Source organism: Diadema antillarum, unplaced genomic scaffold (assembly GCF_040938485.1).
Source record: "Diadema antillarum isolate AM-2024a unplaced genomic scaffold, OU_Dant_1.0 seq00001042_RagTag, whole genome shotgun sequence".
NCBI classification, from domain to species: Eukaryota; Metazoa; Echinodermata; class Echinoidea; order Diadematoida; family Diadematidae; genus Diadema; species Diadema antillarum.
This window is the reverse complement of record NW_027271873.1, coordinates 680,322-698,933: the sequence shown is the minus strand read 5'-3', so window position 1 is coordinate 698,933 and position 18,612 is coordinate 680,322. Positions and strand designations below refer to the sequence as shown.

The window sequence follows — 18,612 nt, the reverse complement described above, 5'->3', positions numbered from 1 at the left end:
AAAGGTGGCAGCCAAATCTGGTATCAGCTTAAAGCTGAGACATCAGGGAATGTGGTGGTAATAGAATTTAGTTGGAAATCCGTGGCAATCTAAACTTTTCATTAGGGTATATTAAAAAGACAAATAATTAGCCTCTTTTCCAGGATATTTAGCATAAAATATTCATGAACATTAAGCTTCTTTGCATTTTTACGGCATTCATAACGTAAAATGAACTCTGAAAAATATGTGGGAGAAATTACAGGTTGATATCTCAAAAAGTACATGTTGAAATTACTTATTTATTAAAGAGGTTACAATTTGCTTTGAAACTCTTAAAATATGGTATTTTGCTACTTCAGGTAGGAAATATACCCCTTTAATGTACATACCTGATTTAAATATTTTAATGATATATTCTTCAAAGTATTGCCTCTCAAGAGCGCATGTCAAAAATTAAAAAATCCCAAGTGCCCAAAGTGACTTTTGGCGCACTTTGGTATCTCTCTGGCCCACTGTGCGCTGGTTGCCGCTTATCTCTTTGGTCATTGTATTAGTGATATTAGATGCCGAACTCGCCATTCATTGGGTTTGTAAAATGACAGCAATATGTTCAATAACGTCCCCGCATTTTATGCATCGGATACGGCACATCAAAGACAATATTCAATGAAAACACCCATGGCAGTGAGAAAACATGGCGCACATTGTGCTTGTTTCGCTTGAAAGAACGCCTTCTATTCGTTGTCATGTAAACTACAATATGACTAAATGTCAAGGTCTTATGCTTGTAAATGGACTGGACATTTCCGAGTCTCATCACTTTTTTTTTTCGAATCAGAGTAACTAAACAAATATTTATTTGATAAAATGCAGTGACAGTCAGTTTGTTACGAACTAATGAACATGAATTCCATACCAAAATGCAACTGAATTGATGACTTGACGAGATTTTCCTTAAACTGAGATGACCTATATATATTTGTATTGACTGAGATATTCAATCGAACAATATTTAAGTGGGGAAACCAAAGTTGTTGAGCTGGAAACAAAATACAAAAAGACATTGAATCATTCATGTTCTTCATATTTATATGCATACTTGTGTATTTGAAGACTCATTTGGAGGGTTGTGAAACATACAAAATGATCAAAATCTATTTTTGGTCTTCAGGGAGTTAAAATAATTGGACAGCTTGCATTAATCAAGCGTGTGTGCCAGCACACCCAGTAAATCTGTCTCATAGGATAAGACGCTAAACAGGCAGTGTTTTGATGTTTATCTGCATAATAAATGTTATAATCATACAGTAATTTCTTGTGAAATTATAAACGTCTCAGCATCAAAACTACCGTAAAAACGTCCGCAATAGTCTTTTTCTTTTGCTCAGCATTTAAACTTCGATTATAGAAAAATATGACATCATATTTTTTTTGTGTGTTTTTTATGTGAATGGGGAATTTGAAATGTGCCTGATCCGCGGAAGAAATTTCATGGACCTTAATTCCAACAGTTTCTCCCAAAATTGAAAAAGATAACATCGCGAAAACTACAGACCATCTTAAAAGTCAGTGGAGCTATACTTCGTGCACTTGATTTGCTTGAACTTTTTTACGAACTCCTTTCATGTCAAACAACAAAAGAATATTCTTTGTTTTAACAATGGCAAGAACGCGAGCACACACACACACACACACATATACACAATCAAATTTGAAATAGCAGAACAAGCAAGCATATAATGGAAATTGGGCTTTGTCACTGTATTAAAAAAAAAGAACCAGATGACTCTTTTCTATGAATAATTTACATTTTGGCGTACCCTGCAAAATCTACAATTAATAGCATAAAAAATGAAACGCACATAAAATGCCCCAGCTGTACGGATGTCACAGTTTTCATTGAATTCAGACTTATCGCCTATACAAAGAGAGAAAGGACCAATTACGATACGACAAAACTCCGCCGTGCAACATTAGAAATAAACAAGAATATGACAAGAAAATCATTATGATCTTTCTGATGAATAAGAATACAGTGAAAAAGAAAACGCTTATTAAAAAAGAGCCCAACATATATGTACATTAGACAACATAACAGGCCATTTACACCTTCTGAGGTAGCAGCCTTTGTTTGCATTTTTTTAACCCTCATATTTCCCACAACTTTCGTGTTGAGTACTTGGTATCCGAACCTCATGATTTATCATTCTTTTCTATTTTAATTTCACCCGTCCAGCTTTCTTTCTTTTTTTGCTCGTTTGTGCTTTTATTTTAGACAAATAGTTTCTTTTATTTTTGTTCTCAATTGATAGTTGATGAATATCAGTAAATCCATGTTCGCTATATTCTTTAGTTTAAACTGTAATCCGCAACAATGATCACCATTGATAGTAAAAACGTTGGTAATAAAATAGTAGACTGAAAGCAATGCATTATTTTGTCAGATTAAAGACATACATATACGTGTTCTGATGAGACTCAGTATCGAAATGTACATGAAATGAGAAAGTGATTCTACAATGGTAAAATACACTATTCTTTAGTGATGATGGAATGAAGAAAAAAAAACAGTTTTGAAATCTGAAAAATAGAAGAGAGTGAAAAAAAATGAAAAAAAAAATCACGTAAAGATTTCGGATAATCTTATGTCTCATTACTGTATAGCATTTATGTCGATTACCACTAAAAGCAATGTAATGCAACGCACACCTTTCTTCATAGAGTAATACATCATAACGAACTACAATCCAATCGCTCTACCAACTTTGTTAAGTACAATTCAAATTGTATGGATGAGTTTTACTAGAATACATTAGATGTGCTGGATACTTGAATCTTGGCTCATTGTAAACGCAGTTCATGATGGTTTTAAGAAAAATCAATATCTAATAAGCCTATTCACCTTAAGTTCCGGGAAGGGGATAAAAGAACTTACAGTGGCGCATCTTTAACATGATTATGACAGCAATGTATTGCGATCTTTACATTCATATGCTTCTACGGCGGATAATAATGATAATAACAATAATCATCATTAATAATGCGACTATTATTAATAGCCGTAGTTGTAGTTATTGAAGAAGCAGCAACATTCCTGCTATAATGATTAGTTATATTATTTTTTGCTCGTAGTCAAAGATAAGTATAATTACTAATAGAAATCGATAACATGACTATAGTTGTAATCAAAAAGGGGACGCAAGCATACATGCAGGATTAAATCCGACATTTCTCCCAACTTACACAAGTATTTCGTGAACTCTTGAAATAATTTTCCCTTCCACTATTTCAAGCATTAACTTTGTCAAGGCAGTATATTCATCTGCACTGCAGAGACCAAGGCAGAGTGAGATTTTGTTGTTGTTGTTTTTTTAGCTATTATCAACACTAAAGAGGAAATATTACTAATGGTTCAGCCGGGGAGAGCAAAGCGGATTTTTGTTAGTCTCGTACACATTCATTGATCACACATTTTGGATATCTGTATAGTACTCACACATCTCGTTATTCTTTTCTCGTATTTCCTTGGCAAAAGCATTTTACAAGCATTAGTTTTCAGCATTCCTATGTAAATTTCAAACATATACTTGCCCTCATGTGCAAACGAAAATTTGTGCATTTTGTCCGAGTATATATTATGCTCATTATTTGACAAAAGGAAACAAAAATCTCAAAGTTGAATTTGTGCCATGAATGAAAACATGAATGAATAAATGATCGTAAGAATGGTTAGAAGTCTTTCCTTTCAGACCGAGAAGGCCTACATAATAGTACAACTTTGCAAGATTACATATCCGACCAATGAAGAAGGAGGCATGGTGATTCCGGTCAAGATATCACTTCACACCCTTTGTACCTCAGTGCGCTTGGGATTGAGGTTAATCCCATGTCTCCTAAATAAGACAAATCTCATTTATTAGATACAATCCGCATAACCGATGGGTTAAGGATTTTATACAGTGTTAAACAAATATACAGTCACCTCTGCCTTTGTACTGATGCCAAAAATGGTAAACCAAAAAATATTGCCGTAATTTGATAGTAATGGAACTATATCTAAATGTATGGAAGCGTTGAGGGTCGGGCCATTTTTTTTTCTCAACAAACAATAAGATATACAGTGTTCCTTTTTCAAACGGAGGCAAAAACTAATTACGTTGTGATCGACCTCAGTCGAGCCTTGGTCAATGTTGCTTATTCACCTTCGTTGACTATGTGTAATGAATAAATCTGTAACGAATAAAACAAGACGATTTGAAGACAGTTTCATCCTTTATTTGCTTGTATTTAGCGGAATTCTATTGCACTTAATGGGAACAGTGACATTTGAATTTTGTGACTTCAAACTCACTCAATTTTTTCTCATCTTTTTCTAGACTTCACCGAGATTGACGAAGGTACAATGGCAAACGGTTTCTCTATAAGTACCCCTTTCAATGAACTTCTGTTCGATTGTGCATGAAAAACACTAATAACAAAGCATGGCAGTGTATTCAAGGGATTAAGGTTGCTGCAATTTTTTTTTTTCACAAAGGTCAATCCACTTGATTAAAATACAAATATTGGCATTTGTCTCTCCTTTTGACCGTTCTATAACTTTGGCAAATCCCTCTATACGTGTATCATTAATTGCATCTCTTCCTTAAAAGATGAAATACATTACTCCAATAAATGTCAGAACGAACACAATGTATATCTGTTGTATAAAAAAAAAACCACCTTTTGTTTTTTCTTTCTCTGAGTCTACTTAAACGTGACAATTATATCTGTTTTAAGCTCGAAGTATTCATAGTGTATCCGTGGCAGTGATGTTCTTGTGAGGTGTAATTGCCATAAAATGTTTAGAAACTTTGTCTTCCTACAATGTCCTACAGACAATTTTCTTACATTATTGTTTTGCAAAAAAAAAATAAACCCAAAGCATACCACATTTGATTGATAAACTATAATCCTACTTCATCTTTTTAAAAGAGAAGTCAAAATTTTATCTTTGCGTACTCATATCTTCAATATATAAATATAACATTGTATATAACATATCGTACAGAATGTTGATACAACTGTGATACTGGTATCGCAAAATGGAAACACCCCAAAATCCAAATATACATATTGTTCCCGAGTCAAACCACTGCAGCGCATTCTTTCTGTTTTTGTTTTTCCACACTGAAATTTACACACACAACAGCCATTGTACACAGATTTCCCCGCAGTGAAAGTGCACACGGTTACCATGGATACACAATGCGTAATTTTACACTGTGAATGATGTACAGTTTTAGTGTATTCCACAAAAATGTAGCTAACATCAAAGCAATGAATGAGTGAAGTACATATCATATGAATATTCCTTTCCTCTGGAAGGAAGTTGTGCTTTTTGAAAATACGAAATACAAAAATATTGTAGCTATTTAAGGTACAAGTGTACAGCGGATCTATAAATCGTGAAATGAAGATATTTAGCGCCACCAACTGACATACTGCTCATATTGACGTCTACGTGCAGAAACTCTCACACCGAAAACAGAAATAAAGAAAAAACAACAACTAAACGAAATGTTTTAACTGAAGTATTGGTCGTCAGCTTTGTAACTTGAGAGAAAATGGTAACTTACGCAGATTCGTAACGAATAATCGTCTGAACCACCAGGCAAACGAGTCCCAGAATACATGAGCAACACCTCGTCCTCTTAGGCGGTATAACAAATTCCTTGCTCTCTTTTGTTACCCATCAAATAAGAAAGAAGTAATACAATGGCAACAATTCACACCGACATGAATTTCCATTGTCACTCCTTATCACGCACTGCCAAGTGTTAATATCTGAATACCTGAATATTGCTGAAAAAGCTCGAATGACGAAGTACATGACGTCAAAAGCTGATAGAAATGTTTTGAATGATCTAAATATTTACATCAAATGTGTCATATCAATGACTCTCTACCAAGGTTACAAAAGTGCGTTGACATTTGTGCATTCTTTCGGCGACGTCCAGACCAATATTCGTTCACGCTTTCACACTTTGTGAACACGCCACTCCCATAAAAGCTCTATCAATATTGGTCTATCGTACAGTAATTCGTGTCCTTCCGAAGATTGGTCTTCTTCTTTCGTGATCATGGTCGCTTCAAATTGTATAAAATGTTCACAGGAACAAGTCAAAGTTTCTAGATTCACTATACATAGCACACACTGTAAAAATATGCCTAAGGGATCATCGAAGTCTCTCGTAGGATTGTTCAAACGTCGTTCATGCTGCCAAATTAGAATTCTCCTGGAGGTTATCTGAACATTTTTAAAAGGCAATCGGCATGGCCTATTCACAGAATGGCGCACGCCGAGCTATGCGCGACATTGGCGTTTCCTTTGTTCATTTCCGAGAGGTTGCCGTCGACGTACGCGTTGTCCGACCCGTTACCTTGCTGACCCTTGGCGTCGCCACCGGCGTGCATATCAGGGATGTCCACGGGGGTCCCCGATGCGTCGAACGAACTAACAGTCTGCACTTCGCGGTTGATCCGATGGACATTGCGCCCGCAAGTGCACGCGTGACCAAAGTCATTGCCGGGCTTCGACGTCGCTGGCGTGACGGGGATGTAGCCCGAGAACTTGCCATCGCCTTTCGAGTGGGTACTCCCGTTTTCGTTGGCTCCGATTGACTTCAGCGTCTCCGTAGAGGAGAAACTGTGCTTTTCGCCGTTGTCGGGAACTTGAATCAGGTTACCTGATGGCCTCGGAGTGGTTGCTCGGTCGTCATCGTTGAGAATCGGCGAGTACTGGCGATTGCTTTGGGCATCATCGGCGATACCGAGTCGTGACCCGGCGATGCTCCTGAAATCAAAGCGAAAATACATTTTGGAAATGATGATGTAACTATAAGAATAGTTATCAGAAATGAAAGTGATGACAAGAATGAAACAATGAAAATGATTACAAGAATGACAATTTTAACTAGAAATGGCGACTGGTATGCCTCCGCCATAATGCATGGTTCTCCTAATAGTACAATGTCTTGGCAACGTGTGATGACAGTTTCGCATAATTGGCAAAGTATTAAAACGACATGTTTGTCACAAATATGTTGAATGTTCACTTTCCTTGAACTACGTATAATTGGATGAATGGCTATATTGTTTAAGAGTGCAGGTATTTGGGGATTTGAGGATTTTTACTTGACTTTTGAATCTTTGATGGATTTTCAAAGTATGCAGAAAAAGTGTAATTTCAGTGTAAAATAGTAAAAAGTTGTCACAGATGACAAGTTTTATGAAACGGGCCCCTGTTCTATACTTTTGGGGTACTATTTATAGTACATTTACACCACGGCGTTGTGCTCGAGACGCTTGACAATACATACCCGAGTAATTGGGAATACAATTGTAAAACCTGTGCCTTCCGTGAACGCACTCCATGATCATCACGATAACGATGATGATGATGATGATGATAACGATGATAATAACAATTACAATACTACTACTATTACTACTACTACTACTACTACTACTACTACTACTACTACTATTACTATTACTGCTACTTATACTACTATAGTTATAATAACTATGGTAATGATTAAAACTGTTTAAACAATTATAGACTACAACATCTGCTATCTACTGCATTTGCGTCCTGCACTTACGTATTTGTGTATGAGTGTAGAGGAGTAGTCATTTATTTCCATTCATAAAGTGATGAAGCAGATCCTAATCAAATGATTGATTGAGAGCGATCACGTGATCACGCATTTATTTTGCGTATCACGTAATTCTACTTATGGCCAGTCATTAGTAAAGTATAATGACCGGCCATTAGCACTTTCATTTGGTGATGCATGGTAGGCGAGATTTCATCGTTTTGTGTGCTCGCGAAAAGGGCTGCTACGGAATTTTATCAAACAAGGATCTGCTTAATCATTATTTCTATAAAACAAATAATACAAACCATTTTGTTTGGGCATTAGAATGATTGCTCACACTCGGCACCTTCGAAATAATCCAAACACCCTCGGCTATCGCCTCCTGCAAGTTAGACTATTCCAGAGGTATCATGAGTGGGTAATTCTTACTAATGCCCTCAGAGTTGTGCATTATGTGTTGTATAATATAAAACCTGATTTCGGTGTCTCACCTTCTAAAGATGGGTGATGAATCGATGGAGGACTGTCTGGACCGTACCTTCTCCTCATCGTAGGCCAGGGAGAGGGGGTTGTCCAGTCCGTTCCCGTGTGTTTTCCCCAGTAACCAGTATGTCTTCATGGTTCCCTTACCCTAAAAGAATGAGGGGAAAATAATGAAATGACGGCATTCATAGAACTTGCTGTTCAAACTACTGATTCTTGCGTAGAGTTGTTTTTATTGCAATTGACAGACAAATTGCCCTTCATTGACGTTGTATATAAACACTGATTATTCAGTCTTTGAGTAGTAGCCATGATAGACAATCACGGACATACACACTCGTGTAAAATAGGAACCCACGACCTTCCTATTGCTAGACAGGTTCATATCCACTAGTATACTGAGAGCTTCTGTCCGATTGCTAGTATACATGGTTCTGATCCCTTATAGCAACAGGTACTGCGTTAATGTGTTCAAAATAATGGTTTTTGCTTGGAGCGATTTTTATTGCAACTGAGTAACTAATCACTGAATAATTGGAATGCATTTACGAAAACGAAGTACAATTTCTCAATGATGATAGTGATAATAATTGTAACAATTGCAAATTCATACTGCACAATTTCTATGGGTATACACTCAAGTGCTTATACACTGTGCAAATTGGTGAGGTGAAATTCTTGCGTCGCGTTGTCGACTGTCCGGTGATCAAGAGTTCGTTTATGTATGTTTGTATTAATGTCTGTCTGTATGTATGTATGTATGTATGTATGTATGTATGTTTACGGTTGAGTATGTATGCCGATGCTTTTTTATCATCGCTACCACTCAAACACTGATAAATTCGGTGCTTTTATACGTGTAATAAATGAAAGCCAATTGGTCAGTTAGTTGCAATACTCAAGTGCGTTAAGCAATGTAATTAAAGGAGAGACAAGCAGTCGATCACTGTCTAGTAAGAACTCGTTGTGATCTTTTACGCGTTTCTACCTAGACGCGAATAAGAATTTCACAAAGCGTTAGACAATTTTTGTTGTTGTTTTACCTTGACGTTGGTGGTCCCGCGCTCAGTGACGACATAATGGCCGGGCCACTGGGCGAGGTTGTCGTAAGTGGTCTCGCTCATGTGAATCTTCATCGCTTCGCCCGTCGACTCCATGCGCGAGGCCGTGTTCACCGTGTCGCCGAAGAGACAGTAGCGGGGCATCTTCAGGCCGACCACGCCTGCAACCACCATACCGCTATGGACTCCTGAGCGTTTGGAGTAAGCATACAGGAAGATCGGCTGAAGATCATGTGTATTAATCAAATCGTTTACTGCATTTCAAATAGAAGACGTTGTCTTAACCCGCGATGGCCTAATTTCTAGCAAAAAAAAAAAAGAAGAAAAAAAAGAGAGGAAGATATAGAACTGTTTCTAACGCTGCTTACAGGGCAATAAATTGATATGAATTGGACGAAACGGGTCCCTCCGGTTTTTTTTTTTTCACACAGTGCATACATCGACAACTATTTCACTATCGTTACCTGTTCGCTACTGTTTTTTTTTTTCAATTACTGTTGTTTTCTCTGTACATTTGTATGCATTGTTTCTGTCACTCAAGAAAGTGAGATTTGTGTTTGTATATTGTGGAAAAAAAGAATACATTTGAACTTGAATTTGAACTTGAATATATCATGCTGCCACTTTCTAGGGACATAAGTATGATAGGTCTGTTCACTTACAACGTCTCTAATTTGCTGAAGCACTTCATGGTCATAATATTTACGATAAATTTCCACACAGTCATGAGATTAAAGCACAAAGCCTAAGGGTCGTAAACAGGGTGGCACGGGTAATATTTTGGTATGGTGTGGTGACGTGTGGTGTGGGTATATCGTGTCTTATGGCGTAGTATGATATGGTGTAGTGTGATATGACAATAATGGTGTGGTACGGTATGAAATGGTATGGTATGATATGATATTGTGTAGTATGGTATAATTTGTTATAGGATATCGTGATAACAGTATACCGTATGATATGTTATGTAAATAAGCACGATTCATTTTTTGACCAAAGAATGTGCGTCAGCATGTCAAAACCCAGATAAATGGCACAAGTATCACGAGATTGTCTCCCTAACAAAGAACTATTCAAGCAAAGATGACAGGAGTGTTTTTCGTTCTTGTTTTGTTTTTTCGTGCTAATAATGTCGCCATTGGCCATTTCAAACTGAAGGTATGATACGGAAAGCGACATTGGTAATCGGAGTTAAATGATTTTGTACTGTTTTACTATGGCATAGTGGATATGGCTCCAGACCTATTATCATTATAGTCATTATTATCATTATTATCATTATTATTATCGTTATCATTATTATTGTTATAATCATTATTATCATTATTATCACTATTATCATTATTATCATTGTTAATATTATTATTGTTATGATTATGTTGATGATTATTATTATTATTATTATTATTACTATTACTATTATCATTATTGTTATTATTATTGTCATTATCATTATCATATTCACATTGCCTAAGTCAGGTGCAGAGCTTGACTTGACGAGCAGCTTCAACAAATGCACAAAGGTGAAATTTGGTTGCAAATCGTTTGTTTTTTTCCAAGTCATAAAACATACTAAAAAGGCGCAAAATGTTGTGCCTTTGAGTTGGTACGAATCTTATTAAAAAAAACAAACAAACAAACAAAACAAAAAAAAAACGCCTGAACCACAAAACAACACTTGAACACGCACCGATTCGGATCTTCATGTTGTCGACGTTGCTCGATGGGTCTTTGACGTCGGCGATGGCGGATATCATGGCGAGCCCCATCTCGACGATGCGCACGGCGTGGTACTTCGTCGCCGTCGGCGCACCGGACACCACCATGTAAGCGTCACCGATAGTCTCGACCTGCCAATGAGAACGATGATTGTTTGGGGGTTGTTTGCTTGTTGTTGTTTGTTTCATCTTCCTTCTGAGAAAATGGCTGGATAGCCCATATACAGCTACACGAGCTGGTCTATCATCACGTCCATGCACATGGGGTCCAGATGGATATGAGGGCGGGACCACCAAGTACCTCTCAAAATCTTAAAAGATGAATCTTCACCTCAAACAATACTATCCCATCCCTTTAATTCTTGGTACCTTCCTCTCTTGATGGAAACTCTCAAATAATTTGTGATTTCAGAATGATCAAACGATATTGGTAAGAAATAATGTGAACAAATATAACAAATATTCATTTTTCATCATTTTGCTTTGTTTTGGTTATGAAAAAACACACATTTTCCAAGAATGTTATGGGAGAATATCCCGAATTAGCCAAGTTCTCTTTCAATGTTGAAGATTTTGTTGTAGTTGTTGTTATTATTGTTATTATTTTTGTTTAATTATTTTGCGGTAACTTCCCCTTAAGAGTGATTGTATGGTCTTTTGATTAGATGGAGGTTCAGGTTTTTGCGAGATAATTAGAAACCATGTAGTTGAAATATTGAGAGGCATGCGATTCCAAGAGGAATCGAAAGTTTATTTGACGAAAATCGGTTTTGAAATGGCTGTTATATGCAAATAGTAAAAGAAAAAGGTTGTAATAAAAGGTAGGACCCACCTTTTGTTAGGACCACTTTGTTTTGCATACATATTAGCCGTTGAAAACCGACTTTCATCAAATAAACTTGAAATTGATTCCTCTTAGAATCATTATGCTCTTTGATATTTCATACCCGTGGTTTCTAATTAACTCGCAAAAAGATAAAAGCTGAGTCCCCATCTCAACCAAAACTATAGCATCCCTTTAATACTGATGATATGCCTACGATAAACATATCTGACCTTTTCATTATATCTTTCTCAGTACTAGTTACTCCTTTGCACAAATACACATCAAGGAATGACTCATCTACGTGAAGAACCATAAAATCTGAGAGTACAAACAAACTGCCAATAATCTCAGCATTGAATAGGAGGCTGACGACTTTTGACATCAAAAGGCAATTTAGATACCGACAGTTGTCATCTCATTCTCCTCAGCTAATCTGCTGTGACCTCTTTTTATCCCTCCCCCCCCCCCTTTCCTACCCCTTTACAAATCATCTCTGACAAGAACGAGTATTTGCCGTGGCATTTGCAAAGGCTGTTGCGTACGCAACGACACGTAAAACAGGAGTAACTGTCAAGGTACATTACTTTCATATTGTGCATTACAATGGCATTTTGTCTTCCCTCTGTTTTCTCTGCTACCCCCTTCTATATATTTCTCTCTCTCTGTTTCTGATAAATGCCTGTATAGTGTAATGACTAAACTTGAACATATAAATTCTCTTCTTTGTATTTCCCTCTCTTTCTCTCTATGTATATGTCACGTCTGTGGAGGGTAGTTGAAAGAAGAACGCTTCTCCACGCGGTATTATAGAAACATGACAGTGTAAACATAGCGGACAGCGTATACATACGTGCTGCATCAGCATTACTATTTATGACTCGTTGTCATGGAAACGACATTGTAAGCGAGAGCTAGAGGAGCACAGTATGACGTCATAGCCGAAAACTCACGTGACATGTAATATGTTTGTTTTTTTTTTTAACGGGCGAATGATACTTAAAGGACAAGTTCACTTTCAAAGACATGTGGATTGAGTGAATGCAGCCATATAAAGTATAGAACACATCAGGGAAAGTTGGGGGAAAATCGGACAATCCGTACAGAAGTTATGAATTTTTAAAGCATCTGCACAATCACTGCTGGATTGATAGAAGACCAATACAGTGTATGATGTCACATGCGTAGAACGATGTAAGGAATATATAAAGAGAATTTCACAAAACTTAATTTTTTGAAAAAGGTGTACATTTCCTCGACTTGTCACTGACTTTTGTTAAGGGTAATATTATTCCTCCTGCCTATTCTGAAAGAGGCAAGTCAAGTGTTCTTTTATTATGCTAGAAAACTTAAAGCATGTTGAATTTTCCGTTATAACTCCCGTTATAACTCCCGTTATAACGGGAGCACTGTACTTCGACTATCCCAATGTTCTCTCCCCTACCTCTCTCTCCCTCTCTTTCTTTCTTTCTTTCTTTCTTTCTTTCTTTCTTTCATTCTCTCTCTCTTTCTTTCTTTCTTTCTTTCTTTCTCCCGCTCTCTCTCTCTTCCTGTTTGACATGTAGGCTTACCTGTTCACAGTCAATTCTAATCGGTGTTGCAACTGCGTTATCAAAGGAAATTGCAACAAAATCTTCTGTATACTGCCTGATTTCTTTAATAATGTGCTATCATGTGCACATGCCCATTGTATATCAGTCTGTACAGGAATACTGCCGTGTTGCAAATAGTCGTGAATCTTACTAATCTTATGTGTTACATTGTAATATCTCTCTCTTGATGTATAATGTCATCCAACTGAACTCGTGAGAAGTAACTTTGACATGAAGTAAATAAATAAATGAAAAAGATGCTACATACTACATCAGCTGGATTACATCACTTGGACAAACTACTGGAAAATAACCTGCTCCCCACCTTGTAGACGTCGAAGGTTTCGCTGAGGTTGTCGTACTTTGTGTACATGCCGTTTAGCATGGAGACCACAGCCATGGGGGTGATCTGCGAACAGATGTTGGTGAAGCCCACGATGTCACTGAAGAGGATGGTCACAGCTGAGAACACCTGAGGGCGCCGTTGTGAAAATGGAAATAAATACATTCAATGAATGGAAAGGTAAGTCAATCAATCAATCAATCAATCAATCAATCAATCAATCAATCAATCAATTCATTAGTTTATTAATTGATAAAAAATAATGAATAGATAAATAGATACATAAAGTAATTAATGACTGATTAATTAATCAATTGATTGATTGATTTATACACACACGAATGAATAAATAAGCAAATAGATATTGATAAGAATAACATTCGTAATGACGATGATGATAAAACAATGGTAATAACAATAAAAAGAGAACAATATTCTAAGTTAAACTGATCTTGGAATTTTCGTCTTTTTTTCTTTTTTTTTCGTTGTCGCGTAAATACGGCAAGGCGACTTATCAAATAAACAAACAAAACCATACTAGAACTCATACTAACAATAGTAATATACTCAGAATGGAAAATAAAACCTGGGAATGATCAACAAGCTCATCATGGGGAACCTATGAAAAGTATTGTCTACATAAATCATCAAGCATATGCCTTGAATTCAAATGCTGAGTTTTACTTACAAGTGATTTTGGAAACATCTAAACAGATCTCAATCCGTTTTGATTCATAATTTTCTAAAAATGCAGTACAACCAATGAAACTTACCACTTTAAAAGATGAAGCGAAGAATCATACCTGAGTCTATAATGAAACTTCGAAGTCTGAATGTTGCTTTATTATTCAATCCTTTCACTTTCTGTGCTCGTGGTGACTGTATCGTGACATTACCGGTCATCGATGTAATATCGATATCATTGGTCTGTTCTACTGCCAGCTAGTCTGGCAAGAGCGCCATCAACGTTGGACGTCAGGTAGGAGATTACGGGTCTGTCAAGAGCCATTTTAATCATTACTGATTGCTAACGAGGGTGTTTGTGGGTAGGGATTACACGAGTAGAAAATCTCGATAACGACTTCGTTATCAAGATGAATGCCTCTTGACAAGACATTTGCTTCGCTCGTATTTCACGCTCGCCTGACAAGCGAACCCATAAATGATCATGAGGTAACGTCATGCCCTATACCCGGGTGACCTCCGCACGATGGCCGGCAAGGCGGACAGTTTGGGGCGAAAATGAATTACTGTCATGGCTGGACCGGTTTCAGCGTAATGTAGCCTCCACAAGTTAATTGCAACAGTTTCTGTACGCGCAATATTTTATTCAGCCCATATCTCATGGACTGGCTACAGTGAATGACAGCCAGCCAATCGTCTGAAAGACTGGATCGCCTCAAAATAGGTTTACGAGGGCATAATAGGTTGACGAGAAAAACCTTAATTGAGAACCAGCAAATCTGGAACCCGCTCCACTAAACAGTCCTCTTATTAATTGACATATGGTAAGATATGATTAAGGGTTAATCGATTCTAGGCAAAAGGGAAATTGGCAATAACCTCTTTCTTGCATACTAAAAAGACGGCAAAAAAAAAAAGAGAGCAATAATAATGTCCTCAGTAACTCGATTTTACATGCCTCGATCCCGACGAACAAAGTATATTCCTCACAGTAACACAATAAACAAATAAACGTACAAAAAATCACAAAAGACAGAACGACATCGAAACATCAGAAAAATGAACGAGCAACACACCGAGTTGCCAAATTTCTATAGCAGTCATCCCGACATTATTCTACTCAAGACATTAAACATGTTAAATGAAAGTGTAAGTCTTCGTGCGATGAGGTCGCAAGTTTGTCCCATTTGCCTGGTCATAAGCAGTCTGTCATATTCTAAAGTGAAATCGTTTCATATGGATTTGGTAAATATTTATGAGCTACCAACATATTTTCATGAGGTGGACTTTGGAAATAGTACACTGTACCTCGCAGGTGTTGGTAGCCGGCTCGCCGCGCCGGAGTTTCTCGGCGACCTGGCGGGGAATCATTTGGTAGAGCAGTGAGTCCGTTCGCTTCATCTCCTGATCCAGCTTCATCATGCTCTCCTCCAGCTGTGCGCTCTTCCTCTGCTCCTGTTGCCATAGAAACGGAAGAAGATAGGGTCGTTGAAGTGCACATACTCTCCATTTTCTTTCAATTTGGTCGGTTGAACCAGGTAGGGCTGAACGGAACTCGCATCAAATTACGTCCATAAAAGATAAAGTACATACAATCTCAGCCAAAAAAAAGAAGAAGAAAAGATATGAGTTCTGTCTGACCAGATTTCACAAAAAAAAAACGCATCATGAGTTCGTCATGCATATGAACCGCCACTGAAATTCCCAAAAATTGTCCATAAATTCACCATGTGCTCATAATGAAAAATCATGATTTAAAAAAATTATCCTCTATGAGTAGGCGCTACTGTATACGCTATTGTACAGAAGTGAATCATAACGTTAAGAAACTATACGAGCAGAGTTCAACACAAGGAACATTGAAGAAGGAGAAGAAACACACGAATAAGAACTCTGAGATGAATAGAAAAAAAACCCAACAACAACAAAGATGAGGGAGAGGGGAAAGGGAGGAAGTGAGAGAAGTTGACAGGCTTACTTGGTCCAGGGCTAGCTTCAGCTCCGCAGACTGCTGGGTACCGGCCAGGACCAGGTCTCGACTCGAGTCGTGCATACTGAGATCGTTGATGTAGAGCCCCGAGTGGAACATGACCTTGAGATCAGGTAACCTGAGTTGGACATATAGGACCAAATTAGGACCAACAGGACCAATCTTATAGTATATTGAAAAACGGAGGACTAATCCAAGTTTTTCCAAAACATCGTAGGCCTGTATGATAAAATTCCCAGTTGTTCTGTATTTTGTCGTCGTTTGGCCACAGTCATGACAGTGATAGCAAAAGGGTGTAGGGACACAACGAAGGGTGTCAGCCGCTACCAATGATGTCGTAAAATCTTAGATAATTATCAAAATATAACAACACCCAGAATTTTACTTATAGAATGTAGACGGAGTAAAGGATGGATTTTGGTTAACCTTACTCTTCTACAGAGCACATTTCAAAAGTGGCAGAATATAAGTCAGTGTTGAAATCATAGTCAAGCATCAGAGAAATTGCGTTCACTCACAATGCTGAGTATTCGACATATCTTATGAAATGTTAATAAGCTGGAGTGTCATATGCAGTCCATACTTCTCATTTATCTCAACATAACTATTTTTGAAGACATTATTATACGTTCAAAGGGACATTCAAAACGATATACATGATTTTATTTTATATAGAAGGCCCCACGTAAATTGATAGTGATATTTATGTATCTGTGGAATCTATTGTGGTCCTTGAGCAGATAAACCAATACTCTGAAGAAAAAAAAAACCCATAACATATTACACTGAACGAGGATGATGACATAGTAGGCCAATGATGTAGCAATGTAATTCCATAATTTATCACTTGCTTACTAACAAGTTCACCTGTGCAGAATTTATGCATGCTTTCTTTTTTGTTCTGCTTCCTATGGCACATGTGTGTATGGTGAGGCTACCATGTCATTATCCTTGTTTACTGTGATTTGCTATGAATTTTGAAAACATTCTTATTCCTTATCCCAATCACTATAAATTTTTATCACAATAAAAACTATAATCTATAGATGTTCGGATGCAAAAGTCTGAAAATCATGCGTAGTCTCCTTTAAATGTCAACTGTATTACGTATACGTGTTGTCTTGTAGTTGTCTGCACGGTCTGTACCATCCGGGTTTGTCATTTTATTCTTGTTCACTAGCTCTCGACTACGTAATGACACAACTTTCTTTGAGTGACCCGGAATGTATGTACGCATTTGTGTGTGTGTGTGTGTGTGTGTGTGTGTGTGTGTGTGTGTGTGTGTGTGAGCCCGTGACGTCACTCCCTCAATTAAATTCATATATGGAGTCTTACATCATTGTTTTGTAGTTCGTGGAATCAGGCCATGCCAAGATCCCACTAAGAATCATCATATGAAATTTCAAGCATATTCATTGCATCGTAATGTTCATAATTGAGATATCGGCTTAGTGATTTCATTAATTCCGCTGGACAGTGAAATAAAGTGTAAAAACATATTGAATGGACAAGAATGGCATTGAATTGAAGTGGATTAAAGGGACGGTATAGTTTTGGGTAAGACCTGTTTTCAGGTACCTCTTATGAAATATGAAAGAGCATGCAATTCTAAGAGGAATTCAACGTTTATTTGACAAAAATTGGTTTTGAAATGGCTGAAATATCCAAAAACAAGTGATACTAATAACAAGAGACCCGCGGGTCTAGCGCTCACCTGAGTATCGCAAGTTTACCTTTCACGCAGTCACTAATCTAAATTATTCACAGCTCTACTAAAATTTGACCAGACATTCTCAAGTAGAAGATGAAAATGTACAATAAGGGCCCAAATTTTAAAGATTTCTTAATTTGGGGGGATTGGGGCCCCCTGGGGCCCTCTTGGTGGGGCATGGTGCCCATTTTAATAAATTGAGATCCTGACCCCCTAGGGATGCTACCTGCCAAGTTTGACGAAAATCCATCAAGAGGTTTTCAGGAAGAAGATGAAAATGAACAATTCAGGCCCCTATTTGGACCTTCCCAATCTCCCCCCGCCCCCAAGAGGGGCACCCCTGGATCTGCTATGAACAAACTTGAAACTACAGTCATTAATTTACTTACTCATAGTATTATCTTAGCTCTATAACTTCTGATTCTAGAGAAGATTTTAAAAGATTCCTTCATTTTGGGGGTTTGGGCCCCCTGGGGGCCCCCTGGGTGGGGCATGGTGCCCATTTTAACATATTGAGTTCCTAACCCCCTAAGGATGCTACCTGCCAAGTTTGGTGAAAATGGGTCATGGGGTTCTCAAGAAGAA

General features: G+C 37.5%; 1 protein-coding gene across 2 annotated transcripts in view; it reads right to left on the bottom strand.

Annotated features, from left to right (window-relative positions):
• Nucleotides 1–359: 359 nt before the first annotated feature.
• LOC139743031 (soluble guanylate cyclase gcy-31-like) overlaps nt 360–18,612 on the bottom strand; it is a 204,556-nt gene continuing 186,303 nt past the window's right edge. For both annotated transcript variants that reach the window (XM_071653535.1, XM_071653536.1), the window contains 7 exons: nt 16,305–16,434; nt 15,635–15,781; nt 13,625–13,771; nt 10,857–11,016; nt 9,149–9,354; nt 8,114–8,253; nt 360–6,814 (listed from right to left, as the gene is read on the bottom strand). In XM_071653535.1, coding sequence (XP_071509636.1) covers nt 6,304–6,814; nt 8,114–8,253; nt 9,149–9,354; nt 10,857–11,016; nt 13,625–13,771; nt 15,635–15,781; nt 16,305–16,434 — 1,441 coding nt within the window. In that variant the 3' untranslated portion in view covers nt 360–6,303. The remainder of the gene's footprint in view (nt 6,815–8,113; nt 8,254–9,148; nt 9,355–10,856; nt 11,017–13,624; nt 13,772–15,634; nt 15,782–16,304; nt 16,435–18,612) is intronic.